We start from the raw sequence: 22256 nt of genomic DNA, 5'->3' as shown, positions 1-22256 counted from the left end.
AATCTGATAGACTAGAAAAGGCCTTTGAGGGATTCTGAGGACCCTAGATGACAACAGGATGGGACGGGATGGGAAGGGATGGCATGCTGGCAAAATAGCGACAGTATTGATGGCAACCCAGTTCCAACCAGAATATTGCCAGCCCTGACAAGATTTCATGAAGCCAAGCATTTAGGAACAAAAAACCAAACCAAACCAAAAAGACAGCTGTGATGTACCAATAAGGTCAGCGACCAGGGGACAATGGCATGCTAGCAAAGGACACACACACACCTCTGTCCCCAAAGGCAAACCTGAGGCACAAATGAGAGGCAGGTACATGGTCTCCAGGAGGGCGAACTGGAGGGGTAGTGCCACCAAGCTGTGTGCCCAGATTTGTTTTTTCAAATTATTTCCAGGAGTACTGGTTTGGTGACTAGGCTCAAGGAATAAGTTAAATACAGGAATTAAATCTAACAGAGTTATGGTAGCTGACAGCATTACTCAGAGACATCACTGCAGACCTGTTCTGTCTCATGGCCATGCAAAAAAGGGTCAACACAAAAATGAGCTGGGAATAATGCTGGAGCATGGACTAGAGAAGTTTTGTGTTACTAGTATTGCAAATATGGGAAAACAGCAGAAGAGAAGTAAAGATGAGACACATTCGCCTAAATTAGCTGCTGTCTGTCTGTAGTGAAACTTGTCTTAATAGAAGAGTAAATTATTTTATTAAAAATAATGACAACTGAATAAAAAATAATTGAAGAAAATACTTTTAAAAAATTACATTATGGAATGTGGTCCAGATTTTGCCTACACATAGACATGGGCTAAATATGAAGTTTATAAATAATTTTTTCTGGAGTCACCACCACTGCTGATGTCAAACCTCTGTCCAGATGCCAACTATTACTGAAATTGCTCCCTGAGCTTGCACTGAAACCAAAGTGAGCGACAAAAGCTGGGGCTGCTTTCACAGGCAGTCCAGCTAACTGTGACCTGCACTGACACCTGGTGCACAGGGCTCTCCCAGCTCACCCCGTGGGCAGGTGCTGCAGCCTCACGTCCAGGGGAATAGGCTGAAAACTGGCAAAAATGGTGATTTGAGTCCAAAAAATGCAATACTTGTAAAATTAGTTTTTCTCTTGGATGTGAATTCAAACGTGCTGAAGTCCAACATAATTTTGCAAGATTTTGGTGCAGTGTCCTAGTGATAGCTGCTGGGAATGGATTACCCAGTGCTTAAATTGCCAGTCTGCAGTGATGGGATAATAGTTATCTTACCTGAAATGAGAAGGTTGTTAAGCCATTGAACCCTGAGGTGTATTCAGGTGACCTGCGATTTGTCAAAGCCCCGGGGGACACAAAGAGATGCCGGTTCTCCCCCAGCTGTCTGATCACGGCTATAGGGGATGTGCAGCTGTTCTGAGATCCTGCATGACCGTCACTACGGTATTAGCCACATTTTTAAAGTTTTTCACAAGACTCTAGCAGAAGAATTGAATAGTTTTGGTGGTTGCAATCAAGGGCAACCATCCATCTCCACAGGTCAGGGCTGAACTGTGCAAAGTCAAGGCTGTGCCTAGAAAAGGTTTCAGAACAGTACTGTCCATAAAGCTAAAAAATATATTGTGAATATGGATTGAGGCTCACAAGGGGAATCATGTGCCAGTTCATGGCACCAAAACGGCATCATACATTTCCCCACTGCCTGGTACCAAGGCATCCCGTCTTCCCTAATGCCCAGCTGTACTGCTTTCGTTCACAGGACCATGGTCCTGAACACTTGGCGGGGTGGAAGAGAAGGGGCTGTGCTGGGGGGAGGAATGAGACTAAACCACATCTCTTGAAGATCAATGGTCTCCTGTTTTTCACCGTCCTGTGCGCTCGGGTGTGGGGCGCTTCAGACTCTGACGTTCCCCGCGGCTGACCGTGGGTTACCCAGGAGCTGTGGCTGACACAGCACAGAGCCAGGGCGAGCATGGAGCCAGGGAGCCATGCACGTCGAGGAACGGGGAGGAAACTGCGGCGAAGAGCTGAGAGGGTAGGCAGAGAAAATATAGTTTCTGTACCTCCCTACAGACAGCTTCAAACAAGCCCTTTTTTCCGCATAAAGTAGACAGTGATAAATCAAATCGTGATACCTATAGTAGACAGTGATAAATCAGGATTTTAAGTAGTCGTTATAGTTTTCTTCTCCATTGCAAAGAAGTAAAAAATAAACAACAACCAGGTCGTGTAAAAACCCGGGGATGGGCTCCGTCCGCCGCTGCGGCTCCACCCATGCGCAGGGAGCGGGACCCACCGGAGGAGTTCCCGACTTCAGCGGCTTGTAACGAGGATAGCGGGATGCGCCGAGGATGGGATGGGTACAAACTGCTCACGAACTAAAAGCTGCCGTGTGCTCAGTCGATGGGTCACTGCCTTGTGTCAGCGGGGGCCGCCGCAGTGAGGACAAATCCTCCCCAGCCGAGGCAGATGCTGTTCCCTACGAGGTGAACACAATTTCTCACCTAGTCTTGTACCGATCCTGCACAATTTCAACCACAACGTCTGAAACAGAGCTTAGCCCTGTCTCCGCCCTTAGATCAAGCACCTTTCCCCAAGCCTGACAGCGAACTGCCATTTTGAAGCCACGTCCCCTCGCAAGGATGGTTTGGGGGCACTGTGTAACGCCAAAGAAAAATAAATAGGAAAAATCAGTACCAAACTTAAAGCCCATTGCAAACGCCGTCCCCGAGCCGCCCGGGCAGGTCCGGGAGAAGGGTGTGTGCTGGTGCTGCCCACGGGCAGCCGTCGGGCGGTGGTGCCGGGCAGCGCGGTCAGCCTGCCCCCCTGCGCGGCCAGGCGGAGCAGCGCGGAGAGCCGCGGAAGCGAAGCGGGGCGGGCATCGCCCCGCCGGGACCGCCCGCTCGGAGGGGAGACGGCGACGGGCACCCGGGCCGGGCCGGAGAAGCCCAGGGGTGCGCATCGCCCTCACCCCTGCGGTGGGAATGGGTGTTTGCAGAGAGAGCGAGCGGCCGGCAGCGCAGGTCCCGGCACCGGCAGCGCTCCCACCGCTCCCTCCCGGCATGGCCCGAGCGGAGCCGGGCGCCGTAGGTGCGGAGGCCGGTCCCGGGGGAGAAACTCATCGCGGAGCCCCCGGGTGCGAGGAGCCAGAGCCGATATTGTTCTGGCAGCGGCAGCCGAGGGTGTTAATGTGGGCTGGCTGGAGTGAAAAGAGGCAAATATTTCCGTTTGTGCCCTCCTGCCTCTCTCAGCACCGGCTGTCAGTCCCCGGGCTTGTTATCCGTACAAGGTATCAGTTTGTTTGGCTGAGCTCAGCAAGGTTTTCTTCTCCGAGCAGAACTGTAATTGCTATAATTCTACTGTATCATTTGGATCATTGCAGTATTGTTGTTTTCTCTCTCTCGTTCTCTCCCTGTAACACTGCCATAACGCGCTCCAGTGTTAAATTAGCAGGTTGCAGGGGGAAGGGAAGAAAAGAGGGCGAGGGAGAGACCATAAATGACTAAAAGTTTGTTTAAAAAAATAAATAAAGCAACAAAGTGACTTGGCAGAGGAGAGCTCCTACGGTTTGCCTGCGAACGGGAGTACTGCGGGCCCGCCCCGCGCCCCGGGCCGGGGCCGGGGCCGCGTTTCCTCCGGCAGGGCCGCCGGGGCGCCAGAAAGCGGGGCAGGGGAGACCCCCCAGCCAGACCTGGGCACAGGGACTGGGGCGGGAAAGGAGTGAGAACAAACTGCAGACGGCTGGAAGGCCGCAGCAGGGCTCCCTGCGCTCCGCCCGTCCCCGACAGCCTCGAGCTCCCTTCCGCTGCAGAGCGGGCGGAGGGTCTCGGAGCTGCTGAAGCCCTCGCAGATGCCCCTCCGAATGTCCCCGGTGCCCGCCGGCTGTCGCCTGTGCCGCGGTGGTTCGGGTCTCCCCATCCCGGGCCGGCAGCGCAGGAGCTCTGCCCGTCCCTGCTCTGCCACTCGCAGTGTCGCGGCTCGCCCGCACCGGCTTGGCCGGCGCCCGGCAACACAGCGAAGGGAAGGCAGATGCGGGCCGGCCTCCCCGGCCGCCGGAGCGCCGCTCCTGGCCCGGCCGTGCCCGCGGCTCCGCGGAGCATCTCCCGGGCAAGCCCGGTGGGAAAGTCCCGGTGGAGCCCCCCGGCACCGCTAGAGCGAGAGCAAGAGGCGGCAGCCCCTCTGCTCGCCGAGCTTCGCCAAGGGCAGGCTTGGGTCTTCCTGGTTTCTCGTTTGTTTTTTGGTTGTTTGTTTGTTAGTTGGTTTGGGATCTGGTGTGGATCTGTTTTAGTTACTGTGTTAATGAACTAATTGCCACTCGTGCCCGGAATGGCAAAAGCTGTCTAGAGCTTAGCACCGACGGCAAACGGCAGCCTTGCGTACCCGGGCCAGGAGCACTCTACAAAGCCGGGTCGGGCTGGGGCCGCCCCGCTGTGATGGGGGGCCCTCCGGCCGCGCACGTCGGGGCTGGCATGGCCCCGGCATGCGGACCGGGGGAAACGAGGAGGGACGAAGAAGAGGTAGGAGCCGTGAGGGGCCCCGCTCCCAGGGAGGGGACAGCTCTGGGTGTAACATTTGTCTCCGCGCACGCACCTTTAGAGCTTGGAAGTATGTGCGTGCGCACAAGGGCGTGGACACAGCCAGAGCGGCTTTTGAGCCCACGCCAGCACGGACACAAGCACCCACTTGCTTATCTTTTCTCTTAATTCTCTCTGGTTAATTAGGAGACGTCAGTTTCGCACGGGAATTGTAGCACGAACGAGGCTGTCTCCGCTTCGGTGCTAGGGGCTGGGCATCACCCAGAGGAGAGCACAGGTTATTTGTAGTGACCGGGAGCGGTTTCTTCGACGTGTTTGTGCTTGCGGGAGTCCGGGAATCGGGAGCGCACACGTGAGCGGGGTTAGGCAGCTGTACCGTGCCCATCAAAAGTGAGCCCAAACTTACCAGACAGGGAGCCTGAACTTGTGACCGCCCAACAGGGAAGGGAAAGGAAGCATAAAAAACCGTCAAAGGTCTTCTGGCCCCCAGCAGCGTGGAAAGCCAGAGGAGGGGAGATACGAGTGCGGAAAAAGGCGGAGGCTGTCAGGGCAGGGAAGGGGCTGCCGGACATCACCGCACCTGGCTGCGCGCCCTGCCCGGCCCGAGGGAAGCGCTTCCCGGCTCCTGCACTCCGCTGGGTCGGGCCCCGCCGCGCCGTGGCCGCTGCAGGCGCCGCGCAGGTGCTGCCACAGACAGCGCCGAGCGCGGACCCGCATTTCAAACACCGGCGGCGAGCGCGGCGAGCGCGCGGCCCTGCGCAGCACCGCGCCGGGGGGAGCTGCCCGCGGGAAAACACGGCGCGGATCCCCCGGCGCCGCCCACGCCATCCCGCCCGGGAATTGCCGGGGGCTAGCGAGGGGGCGGGCGAGGACCGGGCCGCCGTCGGGGCGGGGGAGTGGGGACGAGGCAAGGCGTGCCACGGGAACTCCGCCGCCGCCGCCGCCCATCCCGGACGCCCCCGACGACTCCCCCGAGCGGGTCCCCGCCGGCCGCCGCCCCCAGGAAGCGGGGGCGGAGCGCGACGGGTGGGGCGGGGCGGGGGACAGCGCGGCGACTCGGGGCGGGCGCCGATCCGGGGCGGTCCGAGCCGGGCTTTGCCGGGCGCCGTCTGTCGGCGGCCGCCCGGCCTCCGGCGGGAGCCAATCAGGGGGCGGCTGCCCGCACGTGGAGCCGAGGGGACTCAAGAGCGCCGCGGCCGCCGCTCACTCCCCCCGTGACGGGCGTCCCGGCGGCACCGGGCAGCGCCGCGGGGGCGTCCGCGCCGCCGCTCCCGCCCGGCCCCACGGCTCGGCCCCGCTGCCGCCGCCATGAGCGGCCCTTACCCGGAGGAGAGCTGCGCCGAGCGTCCCGAGTGCAAAAGTAAATCGCCAACTTTGCTGTCCTCCTACTGCATCGACAGCATCCTGGGCCGGCGGAGCCCCTGCAAGGTGCGGCTGCTCGGTACCGCGCCCACCCTGCCCGCCATCGCCGCCCGTCCCGACACCGACAAGGCCGCGCAAGGTAAGCCCCGCCGTCCCGTCCCGCTCGTCCCGTTTCGTTTCCCCGGCGTCGGGCAGGCCCGGCTACGTGTCCCCCCTTCCCTGCACAGCCTGCAGCTCGGCCCCGGCCCCGCTCGCCGCCTGCACCGCACGGCCGGGCGCCGCCTCGGAGCTGCGGTCGCTGTTATCCCGTTACCGTGCTCGTTAGTAGCTGCTGTGCTGCCAGGAAGCGCGGCCGGAGCCGTGCCCGGAATCCGTCACAATTCTTTCCCTGGGGGTCGGGTGCCGGCGTTTTAGGCTGCTCTTCCTTTCGATATGGGAGTAATTCTTAAAGCCGGAATAAATCGGTACGAGATGCCATCTGTGTGGGGGAAAGCCTCGCCCGTTCGCATTAAACCTGTAACGGGTTTCGGCGAGCGAGCCGGGGCCGCGCCCGGCAGCAGCCCGGGCGGTGATAACGGGCCCCGGCAGCCGCCGCCCCCGGCCCCAAGTTGGGAGCAGCCCCCTCCGGAGCCGGGGGGAGCACGGATGAGCAGCTCCCACGGGCGGCTTCGCTCCCGCTTTTGCCGGCGTACACCGGCGGGCGGGATTCTTTCCTCCAAAGCCAAAATCAGACTTGGGGAGAGGGGGGAAGATTATAGGAGAATGGAGCAAAACGGGACAAAAAAAAGAAAAAAGACAGCGGAGGCATCCGGGGCCGCCGGGCGGGCGCAGCGGGACCAGCGCTGTCCCGCCATATGGGATGGGGTCTGGCGCTGACCGCTGTCGCAGACGTGCCGGCGCAGGCCCGGGGCTGCCAGAGCCCCCGCAGCCTGTCCCGGCCCTGAGAAGGGCGCTGGGCCGGGCTCAGGGACCGAGAAGAATTTCTTCTCAGGCTGGGAGCAGCGGAGCGGGCCAGGACCGGCCTGAGGGACATGATAGGGGGTGGAAACTGGTGCACGAAGGATAGCTGAGGGACTAGGCTCTTGCCCTGGGTTCTATTCGTGCAGATGGTACTGACCGTGTCTCTCCTTCTCTCTTCCTTTCTTTCTTTCCCCCGCACCCTTCTCCCCGCCACGCCTGCCCGCTCCGTCTGCTGCGGCCGTCTACGCTACTTTCATGGCTCAGGGTCCCCTAAGGGCAGTCCCCCCTTCGAGCCGGCCGAGCTGCACCTTCCCCCCAAACTGCGCCGGCTCTACGGGCCTGGCGGGGGCCGGCTGCTGCCGCCGCGGGCAACGGGACCGCGGGGAGACCGGCCGGAGGGGCGACCGGAGGGGGGCGCGGGCCCCGTGCCCGCTGCCGCCCCGTGGGACACGCTGAAGATCAGCCAGGCGCCCCAGGTCAGCATCAGCCGCAGCAAAAGCTACCGTGAGAACGCGCCCTTCGTGGCGCCGCCGCCCGCCCGGGACGAGCTGGGCGGCCCCGCCGCGCACGTCGAGGAACGGCCGGGCCCTGCCGCGCCGGCCGCGGAGGAGGAAGAGGAGGAAGAAGACGAAGAGATGCTGGAGGAGGAGGAGGACGAGGAGGAAGAGGAGCTGGAGGACGACGAGGAGGAGGAGCTGCTGGGCGAGGACGGCGGGGGGCTGCTGAAGGATGCCCGCCGGGGCGCCACCGCGGCCCCCGGGGCGGAGGGCGGGGATTTGTCCCCCAAGGAGGAGCTGCTGCTGCACCCCGAGGACGGCGAGGGCAAGGACGGCGAGGAGAGCGTCTGCCTCTCGGCCGGCAGCGACTCCGAGGAGGGGCTGCTCAAGAGGAAGCAGCGCCGCTATCGTACCACCTTCACTAGCTACCAGCTGGAGGAGCTGGAGAGGGCCTTCCAGAAAACCCACTACCCCGACGTCTTCACCAGGTACCGGCGCCGGGGCCCCGGCCGAGCGCGGAGTGAGCGAATCCCGGGGGGACGGGACGGGGCCGCAGTGAGCTTCACCCACGCCTCCAAACCGCCCCCGGCGGTGAATCCTGCCTCGGGCAGTCCCGGGCTAGGAGGGCACGGGGAACAGGGCTCAGGGGGAACCCAGGGCCGGCAGAGCCTGGGCAGGCCGGCCTGAAGGCCGCCGCCGGGGGCTATTTTTATCCGCTGCCCACCCCTCCCGTCTCCGCGGCCGCGCCGGGATCGGTTACGCGCTGCTCGTGGGCTGGAGCGCGGCCCGGGGAAGCCCCGGCAGCAGCAGAGATCAAAGCGCCGCTGCCTAAAAATACCGGCCCGGCACGTCGGGGCCTCTCGGTGCCCGGAGTTGCCCCCAAGGAGCCCAGCGGGGCCCAGCCCGGCTGTGTCCAGACTTTCGGGGACATTTTCCCGTTGAAAATGGGAGCTCGGTGGTGATGAGTCTGGCCAGCGGCTCCTTTGCGGGAAGGGCAAGAGGGAGAGAGGCAGAGCTGCCAGCCCTCTCCCCGCGCTGACCTAAAATTACAGCTACCCCCCCTCCCGCCTTAAGGCTAGAGGGGGGGGATCGAGTCCCCAGAGTCGCACTTTTCGATAACGAAGCCCTCCCGGTTTCTCGTTTGTTTTGCCCGGGGCCGGCGGGTCGGAGGCGGCGTTGGAACAGGAGTGTTCACGGGGGCTTTTTTTCCCTGCACCTCGGAGCCGCGCATCACCCGTGGGGCTCACCTCGGGGCCCCGCCTGGCCCCGGCCCCGGGAGCGGCTGCCCGGGCTGTGTATGGACATACCGCACTTTTTTCGTTGGTGTTTTTTTCACGGCTTTGGGTTTTGCTCCAGGGGTTTTCACGCCCTGAAGGCGCGGGGGTCCGGCCGTGGCAGGGTCCTAGTTATGCTGGGAATGCTCCTCTCTGGGACACGGAGCTGATGAGCCCTTTGCCTTAGAGTTTTCCGATTTGCCTTAATTGTGGCAATGTGAACCTCCGTGTGGAGCTTCCCAGGTGCCGTCCCCTGCACGGCGGCTGCGGCTGGAACCGGCAGAATTTGTGGAGCGGCGGGGAGGGGCTGCCAAAACACTAGAGTGGCGATAGGCGCCCGGCTCGGCGGCCCGGAGCCGGGCCGAGGGCGGCGATAGGCGGTGTTCGCCCGCGGCCCGGCCCCGCTCGCCTCGGGCACCGGGATTACGGGCGCGGGCGACTCGAGGTGCCCCGGGCTGACGGCGGCGTCTGTGTCTCCCCCAGGGAGGAGCTGGCCATGAGGCTCGATCTGACAGAAGCCCGAGTGCAGGTGAGTGACAGCGGCGGGACCGGGACCGGCGCGTCCCTCGGCGGTGCCCAGGGGAAGGGTGGCCCGACCCACTCGGCGGCGCCCCGGCCCCGCCAGGGCCGAGCCATCGGTTGGCGAATCCCCGTGTGATTAAAACTCAGGGCTCCCGTTTCGGTTGTTAGAAACCCGCTCGGCCGCAAGTCGGGTATTTGGCTGCCATCAAATCTCCAATCGGGCTTCATAAAAGCCCACTTAGTGCTAGAACAAACAGGGCCATTTGAAGGCGAAATGTTGTTTGATTTCCTCTCCGCCTGCACAAGGAGCTGGCTAATGCTATTTGATTTCCCATTTTTAATAGCAATAAGCCTGCATTGATCTAATAGTGAGTGAGTGCAATGCTATTAAAGGTGTTTGCCGCTCCATACCAGAGTGCATTTCCCAACCCCGGTCTCATAACCAAAGAGACGATAAACATTGGGATGCCCTGATTGCCAACAGAAAACAGATGTCTCTGGGTTTGAAGCTGAGCAAATCACTTTACAGTTAAAATCGGGCGCTGATAAAGCATAATAAATTCCATATGGCTCATTTAATACACAACAGCTTCTTGCATTAGAGGGGCTAATGATGAGATTTGTCCCCTCCTTTCTGTTGACACATTTCTCCATTGTCAAACAGAGATGTGACAGCAAATCAGTATTTTCAGCTCAGGGGAACAAGTCGTGGGAAAGTTAAATAACTTTTTTTAACAGAAAGACACCCCCTTTCTTTCTCCTCTATTCATGGCAGAAGATGTAATTAAGTGAATATGAATTATGAGAGTCCCTTCGTTTACCTTTGGGTGTACTCAGACTTATTAATTCAATAAGGGGGAATTGTAGTGAGGACAGCTTGCTAATTGAGTTTTAGCGAGGAGAGACGGTTCCTCCGTGCCAGGCTGTTGCCTTCAGCACGAACACAATGCCTTTTCGTCGTGGGTACCCACATAGGCGTGCGTGGAGATCAATTCCCGCTGAACAACTGTACGGAGAGACTCGCAGCGCTGCTGCCTTTCTGCCTTTCCGGAAAGAATGGTCTCATACTGAGCTTATAAAGCCGAGCATAACAGGAAAAACTCTGCCCACACCTGCCCCAAAAGATTTACAAACGTCTGTCTCTCAAAGTCTCTATCTGTAGGTGCGTGTGATGGCCCCACTCTTGATTAAGGGAATATTTTCTTTTCTTTTGAAATGAGGTTTATTTTCATCTTCCTCTCTCCTGCTTTAAGCAGTTTTATTTCACGAATTTTGCTTTGTGGGAAGGGTAAAAGAGAGAAAGGACGGCAGTGTCATGGCATCCTAAATAACTTCCTTAATATAGATCTTAAATGGGCAGCCTTGAAATCTGTAACTGGTGCTTTGGTTGCCTCACAAATTATTTCTTCGTTTCAGACGTCAGTGAAATTACGACTTTTTTTCCTCTCTTTAAATCGGAAGGAAAAAAAAATCTACGATACCCAAACTATGTAATTTGTAAATATGCCCTTTAACGAGAGGAAAAAAAAAAAAAAAAAAGTCTCGGTGTGGGTGTGCGTGCAGATTAATTCCCACATAGTTCCCCTGGGAAATCGTAGTGCCGCTGCTCCAGCGCAGGGAAAGCGCTGCGGGAGCCGCCTCCCGCTCCGCACTGTGCCCGCACCGCCGACCTGCCGCAGGGCTGTGCGGGGGTGCTGGAGTGCTGCGCCCCTCCGGGGTGGCACCGAGAGCCGCGGCCCGGCCCCTTTCGGGGGATCCCGCTGCGGGGGCGGCGGAGGATCGGTCGCCGTCGGGCCGGTGCTGGGCTCCCCAAGGGGCTCGCCGCTCCGAGGGCGCGGGCAGGCGTTATTAAAACCGGTTTTTCTTTTGGCTTTCAGGTATGGTTCCAGAACCGTAGGGCTAAGTGGCGGAAGAGGGAAAAGGCTGGGGCTCAGACACACCCCCCAGGTTTGCCTTTCCCTGGTCCCCTGTCAGCAACTCACCCCCTCAGTCCATACCTTGATGCTAGTCCTTTCCCTCCTCATCACCCAGCTTTAGACTCCGCCTGGACCGCCGCCGCCGCCGCGGCCGCCGCCTTCCCCAGCCTGCCGCCGCCGCCCCCCGGCTCCGCGGCGCTGCCCCCCGGCGGGACCCCGCTCGGCCTCGGCACCTTCCTGGGCGCGGCCGTGTTCCGCCACCCCGCCTTCATCAGCCCCGCCTTCGGCAGGTACCGCCCGCCCCGCGCCGCCGCCGGGGGTCCTGAGGGGGCGCGTGGGGCCGCGCGCGGAGGGATCGAGGCCCCGCGCGGGACGCGCCGCGCCGTTCGAACTTGGAGCGCCTCGCAGCCGGCGCCCATTGGGCGCCGTGCCGGTCACGTGCTTCCGCCGCGGCCGCTCATTGGCGGGGGCGGCTCCCCCCGCCCCCCGCGGCCGCTGTTCCCCGTGGGGGCGGCCGGGCCGCGGCGGCGGCGAGAGCCCGGGCGGGCCCCGAGGGACGGCCCGCGGAAAGCGGCGCTCCCACGCAGAAACTAAACCCGCGCGGGTTTCCCTCCGTGCACGCGTGCCCTCGGCTTAGCTCGGGGCGGGGGTTGCTGCTATTTGGCCATTCGGGATGAACACAATCCGCGACATCCCGGGCGCCGTGAGCCACTCCGGCCACGGCGGAACCGTCACGGACAGATTTTACCCGTGGGGCTGAGCAGCTTGCGCGGGTTGGCGTCGCGATGAGCTCCCGCGGAGCGCGGGCACCGCCGGGAACGGGGGGAGCGAGCGCTGCCTGCCCAGGACCGGAGGTTCCCCCCGCGCATCCCCCTCCCCGCCGGCTGCAACCCCCGGCCACTGCCGCCCTGACTGCGGCAAGTCGGGGAGGACCAGGCTCACACATTTTTCATCTTTTTTTTTTTTTTTTTTTTTTTTTTTTCCCCGAAAAAAATCTTTCGCCCTCCCGGCGTGGGGTATTTGCAGCGTGTCTCTGTCCCGTCGCGTCCGTGCTGGGCGGGAAGGCGGCGAGCGGGGCCGGCGGTCCCGGCGCGGCGGTGACGGCCGTCTGTGCTTCCCTTGCAGGCTCTTTTCCACCATGTCCCCCCTGGGCAGCGCCTCCAGCGCCGCGGCGCTGCTGCGGCAGCCGGCGCCGGCCGCCGAGGGCGCGGTGGGCTCGGCGGGGCTGGGGGACCCGGCCAGTGCCGCCGCCGACCGGCGGGCATCCAGCATCGCCGCCCTGCGGCTGAAGGCCAAGGAACACGCCGCCCAGCTCACCCAGCTCAACATCCTCCCCGGGAGCAGCACGGGGAAAGAGGTGTGCTAAGGCACGGCTGCCGGCCGCGGGGTGCGGGTTAGGTTCGTTTAGGGGGGAGAGAAAAAAAGAGAGGGAGAGGAGAGTAAATACGCGAATCAATAAAGGTCACCTCAGACAGCACGAATCAAGACCAAACGGGGGGAAAAATAATAACTTTTTTTTAAAAAAGAGGACCAGCAGCTGAGACTGTAGTAGGTTCTCAAGTTAGAAACTTGGAGAAAGCGAATGCCTTTCGCATCAGCCCTCACACGAGTGAAACGAAGCTTAAAACCTCCTGAATAAGAAACTCCTTGGCTGGTACATTTCTTAAATGTACGACGTGTCCATTTCCTCTGTGAACATTAGTGGGGGGAAAAGTAGGGAAAAAAAAAAGGAAAAAAAAAAAAAAAAAAAGCCCTAATAAAAGTTACTATATATTAGCGTTTCGTACACTAAATATTTTTCCTTCTGTTTATCTGGCAAGAAAAAAAAAAAAAAAAAAAAAAAAAAGAAATAGAATTGTAATTGAGAAAGTGAAAAAAACACAAAACAATAGAGAAACTAAGAGAGGGGGAAAGCTACCCACATCTTCTTAAAATAACATCCTAGGATGTTAAGTTGGTCAGTTAGAAGCGCTGGAGAACTTATTTTACATGTTGCAACAAACTGCATATGCTAACCAAGGATGCTGCCAGTGCAGACTGAAAGTAAATTTGATGCTGTAAGATAACCAGTGCACTTAGGGGAAAGGGTATATCTTTTTCTTGTTATATTCTTTATCACTACACCAACCAAGGTTTTTATATCAAACCAAAGGGAAATACACTGCTAGAATATGGACTGTTTAAGTCACTAAACTGTGATTATTGATTCTGTACATACCATTGTTATAAAAAAGAACAGAGCTTTGTATATTTGAAAAGTTATAAAACAATTGCACTCAGTGTAGTGTTGTAAAAGTTTGTCATTCTGTAGATTCTTACTGTGTTGTAGATATAATAGGGTTCCTAGACAAATATTTATGTACAAACTCTTTATTTAACTTATTAACTGTAGAGGTTTCTGAAACCCTCAAGAGGCGATGGTACAGTACTTTTTCGTGTAATGTCGTTATTGTTAACACTTTTCCTTGCTATCCGGTGGAGAAGTGCCACGTTCAGAAAATAAACAAAAATATATGTTTAACAAAAAAAAAAAAGAAAAAAGAAAAAAAAAAAAACAGGATCAAAAGAAAAAGCAGAAAGCCCGGTCCTTGCGGGGCTGCGGGGCTGAGCCCGGCCAGTGTCAGCGCCGGGACCCGCCCGCGGGCTCGGGGTGCGCGGGTGGCGGGGCCGGAGCTCGGGCGCGGCGGGGAAGCGAGGCGCCGGCAGCCCCGCTTGCGAGGGGATTTGCGGATCGCGGGGTCGGGTGGGGCACCCACGGCCGTAGCTGTCCGAGCTCTGCCGGGGGCACCGTGCCGAGTCCCCCCGGCTCCCAGCGCGGGTGCTCTGGGCGTCTCTTGGTGCCAGCGACCCCGCACCGCGGGGAGCCGCCCCCCGCTCCCCGGTACTGGCCGGGCGGGGATGGGGCAGCCCGAGGCTCCGCCGCTGCCGAAAGTCAGGGGCGGGGGAGAAAATCTGGAATTTTGGGGAGTGCTTGGCCGCCCCCGCACCTGTGGGGTCACAAAAGTTTCTCTTCGCCTGCCCCTTCTTCGTTCTCCTCGAGGTGAACTTCCGTTTCTTCCCCCTTCCTTTATTATCCCCCGGGTGGCTTTCTTCCCTGTATTTTTTTTTGTTTTGTTTTGTTTTGTTTTTGGGGCGCAGCGCTCCCGTCCGCCTGTTCCACGGAGCAGCAAAAGCGGGATGCTCCCCGGCCGCACTGCCCGCCGCCCTTCCCCGGCTCTGATGACTCCTGGTCCGTCCCCGACCAAGCCCCGGTCCCTTTCGGGCCGTCGGAGCGCTGGGGTGCGGGCTTCATTTTTGGGGTGATTTGGTGCAATCGCGCAGCGCTGCGGCGGCGGGCCGGGGCCGGAGAAGAGCCCCGGGCACACCGAGGGGGCCCGGCCAGGCGCCGGGAGCCACCGGCCGGGCAGCGCCGCTGGAGCGAGCTCCGAGCGACCCTTCCCCGCAGCTCCCCCCTCCACTCACGGCATTTCATATCCCACACCCCCAACCCCGCCCGCCCCCAGACGTAGTTTTGAGTTCTAAAAACCCACCATAGGCGCGAAAAAAAATTTATGGGAAAAATAAGGCTTGTTCCTTGGACGTTATTAACAGTGCAGCCTGAAATATACATTTTTGCCTCAAAGAAAAGGGAATCATTATCAAGCCATTAGGCATTAAGAAATGTCATTCAGTCATTTTTATTCATTCTGCTGAAATCTTCGTAAAAGCCCGAATCATACTTCTGCAAGCAGCAATTTTGTTAATCCAGGGGGTTATTACTCTGGTCCCTTATTAGGATCTATACTGCTGCCAAGCAATCCTATAACCTTCTCAAAAGAAGTTTACCTCCGTGTTATAAAACCAGTAGTGGTATTTATACTGTGCAATAATTAGTGTATTACCTGAATCCACTAACAGGTTCATTTTATCTCCGCACAAAACCCCTAGTCTGCTTATAGAAAGCTTGTGCCTCCTTTGGTGCTGTTAAAGTGGTGAAAGAGTGAATGAAGGCTGGTAGCACTTTCTCCTTTCGCCGTGCCTTAATTCCCATCTCTTTTTGCTCTCATCCAATTAGTGCAGTGTATTAAGCGGTTTATCATCTCATAGTCAGCTATTGAGAGAAACAAGGCGAACACTTTGCAATAGAGCCTGCTCTCCTTTGACACCCTCAGGTACTTACATATTCCACTGTGCTATGAATAATAGAGGAAGAATAGAGCGCTAATTCCCTCATCAAAGAATGCCTTGTCTGCTGCTTTGCTCAACAACACCATTCTGATCAAAAGAAAAGCAATAAAGCTTAGCATAACAAAACGAAACCTACTTATTAGCTTAGTGGTTAAATTAATGCAGAGCCGCTGCTATTCAAAACCAAGGTTTGAAAACAGCCTCCAACAACCTGATAATGCTGCCTTCGGGATGAAGGAATTTTAATCTGAAATTTGAAGCTGGCACAGATGAGTTAATCTATTAAACTGCTATAAGGAGGGCGAGGGAGAACTATTCAATTAAGGCACATTTAAGGTGCCCTGCAGAAGACGGGGATGGATTCGAAGGGGAAGATGTGCTCCGCTTCGGCCTTAGAAAACTGCCTTTGGCGGCGAAAAGAGGGATTTTGGCACAGCAGCAACCGTGTTTGCGGATGGGAATTCTTTTTCATATCGCATATGTCATCAGCGAAACCTGGCCACCGGCTCCATATATCAACACTCCTCTTCCCCAACTGCAAATAAATACAAATAAACACAAACCTTAATTTTAACAGCACGGCGTGGGGGAGGGGGATACGAGGATGAAAAGGAAGGGAAGGCGATTCAGGCCACACCAGCCTCAGAATGCAAAACTCCGAACTTCAGTCTTTCCCAAATTATTTACAGCGCAGCATTTACCAGCTCCATTTAATATTAAATGCTATAAAGATGATTTTGCGTTTCCCAGCCTTTCTGAGGGGCCAAGACGAGGCACGATGCCCAGAGCTGATTAGAGGGAGAGGGGAGGGGGAAAAAAAATCCGGTTTACTCCTTGCCAAGACTTCAGCTCTGATCTGACCAGCTTTGCTGAGAGGAATCAAAAAAGGCTCCATTCGGGGTAAAAGCCTCATTTCCCATCCCCACCCCCCGGAGTGTGGCTGGCTGGGCGGCGGGGGCTCCGGGCTGTGCCGCTCACGGCTCCTCCGCCGCGGTGTGCGCAGGAACAGCCCCTCGCAGGGCCACTCGGTGCTGCTGCACCCTACACAGTCATTCCACAACACTCTCATTTAATCTAAACATCCCTAAACTTGCAAATTAACAGGCTCTTCAGCTGTAATTATACAGATACATACAAGTGCCACAGGGTCAGGTTATGCCATATCTATCCATTTTATTTGTATACCTAATGTTTGGAGGAGAAGGTCACACTTTTCACTTTCCTAAGGCGTTCTATCCAGTTAATATTAGTAATATCTTCATAATCCTAATTGGACCAGACACAAAAAAAATCTAAAAATCCCTGCATGAAATGACAAGAAACTAGGATCTTTTGAAGTCCTGCAATTTCAATATGTAATCTTGGCAGCAACACCTTCTTTCCAAGACAAGACTCTATCACATAAAGTCTGTTTTCTCTATTACCCCGACTAAACACACTGGGAAGGATTGATAGCTCACCAGGGTGGGACTACACCTGCACAACAGCAGAGATGCATAGGTTCTATTTCTTACCACAGTGATTCCATGTGAGCAGAAATGAAAGAGTTTACTTCCAAAAGTTGCTCGGGGAAGATGACTCTGTATTTAGGCATATTCAAACTGACACTACCCATACTGACACACAGCCTCTTCCAAGTGCCATTCTGGGGGCAAATGAATGTCATAAAATACTCTGCACACAAACAGACACATGTATCCCTAGAGTGTCCAGCATGTTCATGCTGATCCTCTTTCTTCAAGCTCCCTTTGTTAATGGGTGTTCATACTAAAAACACACATACAATTCTGTAAGACTAGGAAAAGTCCAGAGCAATATGACCTAGCATGGACTATTTTCAACCATCAGATCATAGAATTAATTTTTTACTAGAAAACTTTATTTTTTTTCCTTCAAGTGTGAAAAAACTTTACATTTTATACTGTTTAGGATTTAAAAGCAATTTTTTATAACCTTACATTAATATATCACATTGCAAATTTAACAGTGAACACAGTACAACAATATTTTGTGTACAAAAGCATGTACCAAATTTATTCTCTTGTCATACCTACTTGTCATTTTATTAGAAGTAAATGAAAAATACAATTTGTTTGTAAAAACTGTAAAACCTCCAACACAGTAATTATTACAGAACAGTAACTATGATTTGCTGCTTTCCATTCCCCTGTTATTGGTTATAATACCATTCCAAAAATATTTTTCCCTATCAGTTGCTTACTTTCAAATACTTTGAAATGAAACACACTTATATCCTCTGTATGTGTGAAACAGGTTTTGTTCATCCTTTTTGGTCTTTACATCCACACAGAAATTTTTAATGTGCCAAAATACTGCGCTTAAAGATGCTTGGAAAGACTCCTAATAAAAAAATGGTCCCTATTTTTAGCAGGTCCAGGTTTCAGTCGTTCTTTAATGAATTTCAAAGTAAAGCATCCCTACCTCTGTTCAGAAGGTAATAGGACATTTAAATGCATTTAGGTTTAGTATTGTTTTTAATTGGTATGTTTATGATCAGGAAGAAGATAAACCGTGAAAAGGCAAAACATTAGTGCTCCTACTGAGACCTCTACTAACCTCTCTTCCTGAGAGCACCTCTAGTAAATACCCTGGAGCAAAGTCTAGGATCACTTACATTCCAGCAACTCTCACTGGGAATTATCCAATTAAAGCAGCAATTCCCCCACCCCCTTTTCCCTCATAGGTCTAAATACACAACAAAAAATATTGCAAAAATCAACTACTCCATATTTTAATAACCCTGGTTTCTCAGTGAAGAAAAGAAAGGGAGATAAAAACACCCTGAATACTTCATATCCATGAGAATCATACATCCTGTTTTCATCTCCCATTTTTCCTCCTCCAAAGAGACAAGATAATTAAAACATCATTGTACATACTGAAATAGAGTATTGCTGAAGAGATCATTACTGATAAACAAGGGACTAGCCTCCCTCCATTTTTAATCAATCACTGTCTTTCACTGCTGGACTCTCCCACAGATCTTCCTATACTGAGGGTGAAGAGTTTGCCAAGGTTCACTTCTGAGTAGGCACTCATGGACAGCCATTTGTCTACGGTGCTCTTCAGTCTTTTGTAGGCCTCATAAACTTCCCTCCTGAGTGGCTTCTTCTTCAAATACTCTAGAAGAACAAAGGGGAAAAACCCAAAAAACAGAGAGGGATTAAATGACCACAAAAAGACAGGATTTTTGCATTCATTAGACTCTGAATAAGTGTATTTTAAAACGAGGCGAATGTTGTAGTTAGCAAAGAGCACATTTGTGGCAAGCTCTCCCACGTTCTGCTGCATTCCCTGCCTTTCCTGCACGGGCTGGTGAGAGGCCATGGTGAACCTTGGCCCAGGCTCCCTCAGCCCCAGCACAGGAGCAGTGTGAAAACTGGCAAGAGCCACCCCTAGTCCAGTTTTGTCATCTAGCTGGAGTGAAATGGGGGCTCACTTAGTCACAGCAGAGAACGCAAGCAATAGCTGGGCTGGCTCTGAAAGGGCCTCATTTAACAGGGGCAGGTGCCTCAACTTTCTGAGAACTATCCAGAGTCCCCAGGGGTTGGAAGTAGCGACAGATTCTGCCCCAGGGTGGCGTCAGAAGTGAAGGAGATCACAATTCATGTGCAATTCATGTCCCTCATCCCTGCTGTCAATACTGGCATTGGCACAACCTGGGACAGATTATCACCAGTCCTGTGTGTTCTCCAATGCACTTTGTGTGCAGGATGGGAATTCCAATCCCCAGCACTACGGAGGCACTGGGAGGAAAAGGGAAGTAGCACAAACAAGAGGAATTCCATGCTACTTTACCCTAAAATGGAGAGGAGATGCCCAGTATCTCAACCAGGAGATGTCAGGTTCACCTGACACATGAATGAAGAGGCTCCCAATGCCTGATAAGAGATGTATGGAGGACAAGACATTTACTCACCTGTACCTTTATGTGTGTTTCTGTTTTGTTTGGTTTTGTATGTTGTATTTTTGTGGGGGGTGTTGTTTGTTTTGTTTTGGGGTTTTTTTGGTTAAATTTTATGCCATTAAGAAAAAACCTAAGAGATTTTGTTTGGGTGATTGTACAGTTTTTCCTTTATAAAAACTGTGGACAAAGACTAAAAGGGCAAAATATTCCACTACTCTATTATGCAGCAATGCCAAGTGGATGCAGATCTGGCACAGTTGTGCTCCTACTTTCCAACCAACTCCACATTCTAGAAACACCAACTCCTACCCAAGAGCCTGTTCCTGTAGTTACACCTTGGAACAGTGGAGAGCACACACATTACAAAACAAGGTTCCCTCCTAGGCAGCTTCTCTGCTTTTAGACTGGAGGGACTCCAGGTCCAGCAGAACTAGGAGAGCACAGCACAGGTACTTAGAGGTGAAAATTGGAAGCCACTGAGGTGCAGGGTAAAACACATGTCTTGTGAGCAACCAACAGCATCCTTCTATTGCTCATTACCTTTGTCTGAAAGCTGCTGCCTCACTTCTCCTGACACCTTCACAGCCCTTCTTGTCCTTTAAACAGGTATGGAGGAGCCTCCATCCCCTCTCAAATAGCTTTTACTCTACAGCACAAGTCAAGGTGAAAAACCAATTGTCTCTAAAAACAGTGGAGTTTATTTAAGAATAGGTTTTCAGGGAGAGGGACACTGTTTTTTTAATCTATGTATAAGGGATGAAATGATTCACCTCTGTGACGTGACTGAGATGAAGGTGCCCCATCAGACACAGCTTCATCTCAGCAGCCAAGCCAAGGACAGCTGCATGAGGAGATGGGAGGCATGGTGACAGAAAGAGTATTATAATTTTGAGGTTTGTGAATTTCTCCTCCCTGAGGATTTACAAATATTTTTGCAGAGCATCAGATATTGCAGTATGAGCTTAGCAGACTATAGTTTTAGATACAATACAAACAGCAATTTTTACTGAGAAATTGCCACCTGCTTAGGTTTTGAGTGTTATTCACAAAGTTCCACTGAAGTCAACTGCTTTGCATGACACTATCAACTCTTTGAAAATTAAATTAAAATTTAAATTAACAATGCCTGAGTAAGTGAACACGTTGATTAAAAGTACTTTGATAAGCACCTTTCGTGCATTGTTGTGAAGAACTTATACATTGTGCTGTCACATTCAGTTTTGTGTCTGGGCAGTAAGCAAACAGAGGAAGATGCCTTGTTGAAGATACCAAATTTTACTGTTACATAGTCAGTAATGACTGAAAGTCTATTAACAGAATTGAATTTTCCTTAAACTATAACTCCAATACAATAAAACCTTGATTACGTGAATCTGCTCATTAACAGGCTAAAGTCACTATGGCATAAACACATTTAATGATTCTGAAAGTATTTAGATACAGGGTTAAATTAAACAAACCTTGAAAATTGTCTTAACCACATCCATTAAAACACCAATCACATTTTGCCACAAATTGAGCTCTCACTTGCTTATGTATTTTCAAGATTAATAATACAGTAAGTGGGTTCACTTGCAACTGCTCACGTTAGCCAAATCATGCTCTTTATACCAAGAAACTCTGGAAAATACAATCCTTACACCTCAAAAGTAGGCCAAAATAGTTTAAAGCTTCCTGGAGCTCAGGAGGAACCAAGGTAAAATACATCAATGAGAACAGCTGGCACATGTGAACAGAGCAGGAAGGCACATTAATCATTAGAACATTGAGGCAAACAATACACCAGGGCTGAAAGGAGGGAACAGAAATACAGGTCCATGCACAGCTCCAATTCAGGCCTTCAGGGCTCCAGCCATCCCACTAACAGAGCTCCCAGCTCCCCCCAACATTAAATCTAAACTCCAATTATACACAATAACCTTTCTGACAGTATGCTTCAAACATTTCTTAGATGCAATTACCCTTGTAGAGGCAGGCAGGAAAGGGTGGTCTGAAAAAAAAGGAGAAATATGAGGGGCCTGGTTGAAGTAATGAGGCCAATTTTAAGTTTCAATTATAAGAGAATGGGAGCTGGGAGCTCAGGCAGGAGAGGCAGGCAGGGCTGTGTCTGCAGCACCACACATTTGAATGACACAAGTGCATCTGATGACTGGGGAGAAGAGATTTAAAGAACTGTAGTAATACAGAGCAGGGGAAGATGAGAGAGGACACAGCTCCTGATGTGTTTACCTCCTTTGCTGATGGGATATTGACTTTTCCCACCAGGTTGGTTAGAAAGGGGACTATTTACGCTGCCACACAGCAGAGTAAGAATGACAACCAGCATCACTCTGTCCTCCTCTGAATAAAAGAAAACTGTGACCGTTGTATATCACACAGCCAGTCAATACCTTTGAGTTACCACACCATCCAACTTAGAGATGCATATAAAAGCTCCTTTCTCCCTAAATGAGAATTTAACCAATAACATGCCTAAGGCCTTCTGAAAACTAAGCTATACAAACTGACTGAAATTGCCTTTTAGTACTCACATTGTGAAATACTTCTATACCCGCTATCACCTCATCATTGTTTTACTAACATTAAAGTCAGTGGCAGTGAATAATCTTTTAAGATGACCACTGCTGCAGAATGTATACATGGCTATACATAATCAGATACATTTACACATATACTAAGCATACAAAAGACACTACCAAAACAAATATAAAAATTTAAAATGCAATTATTTTAATAGAAATAAATAAAGAAGACGTGTTTCTGTTTGTATGCAAGTAAATTCAGGTACTGTATTTTCTAAAGTTAGTAAATCACTGATTCTGGTAAGCACTACAGAATCATATAACCAAGCATGCAGGTAATCCCTCCTTTCCTTCATAAAACACAGTCTGAACTTCTGGATATCCCTGTCAAATTCAGTACCCCATGCAAGTCCTTCTTTAGCTACCTAGGTAAATTTTTATATTACTAGGGACCAAAAAGAAAAAAAAAAAAAAAAAAACAACAACTAATTTTAAAGGTTCCTGAAATCCATTTACCCTATGCTGCTGTTCAGATGCTGGAAGCAAGGATGGAGATATTTGGAGGTTATCTATACCTGACGG

The 22256-nt window shown here is 53.2% G+C and overlaps 2 protein-coding genes across 6 annotated transcripts in view; one reads left to right on the top strand and one right to left on the bottom strand.

The window, feature by feature from the left end:
* The first annotated feature begins 5725 nt into the window (after positions 1-5725).
* Positions 5726-13485, top strand: ARX (aristaless related homeobox). Of its 3 annotated transcripts, XM_079301527.1 has the most exons (6): positions 5726-6027; positions 7113-7833; positions 9103-9148; positions 11019-11088; positions 11173-11347; positions 12183-13485. In XM_079301527.1, the coding sequence occupies exons 1-6, from the start codon at positions 5835-5837 to the stop codon at positions 12421-12423; spliced, it is 1446 nt and encodes a 481-aa protein (XP_079157653.1). In that variant the 5' UTR covers positions 5726-5834; the 3' UTR covers positions 12424-13485. The 3 variants fall into 3 exon arrangements, with proteins under 3 accessions (XP_079157653.1, XP_079157652.1, XP_079157654.1); XM_079301526.1 differs by having other exon boundaries at positions 11019-11347; XM_079301528.1 differs by lacking the exons at positions 11019-11088; positions 11173-11347.
* Positions 13486-14356: 871 nt separating this feature from the next.
* Positions 14357-22256, bottom strand: part of POLA1 (DNA polymerase alpha 1, catalytic subunit) — a 187448-nt gene continuing 179548 nt past the window's right edge. For 2 of the 3 annotated variants that reach the window (XM_079311095.1, XM_079311096.1), the window contains exon 37: positions 14359-18367. In XM_079311095.1, coding sequence (XP_079167221.1) covers positions 18195-18367 — 173 coding nt within the window. In that variant the 3' untranslated portion in view covers positions 14359-18194. Of the gene's footprint in view, positions 18368-22256 lie in introns of all 3 variants that reach the window. The other variant, XM_079311094.1, reaches the window with a different exon arrangement.

Source organism: Erithacus rubecula (assembly GCF_903797595.1).
Source record: "Erithacus rubecula genome assembly, chromosome: 1".
In the NCBI taxonomy this organism is placed as follows: Eukaryota; Metazoa; Chordata; class Aves; order Passeriformes; family Muscicapidae; genus Erithacus; species Erithacus rubecula.
Note: the sequence above shows the minus strand (reverse complement) of the source record. Positions and strands in the feature narration are given on the sequence as shown.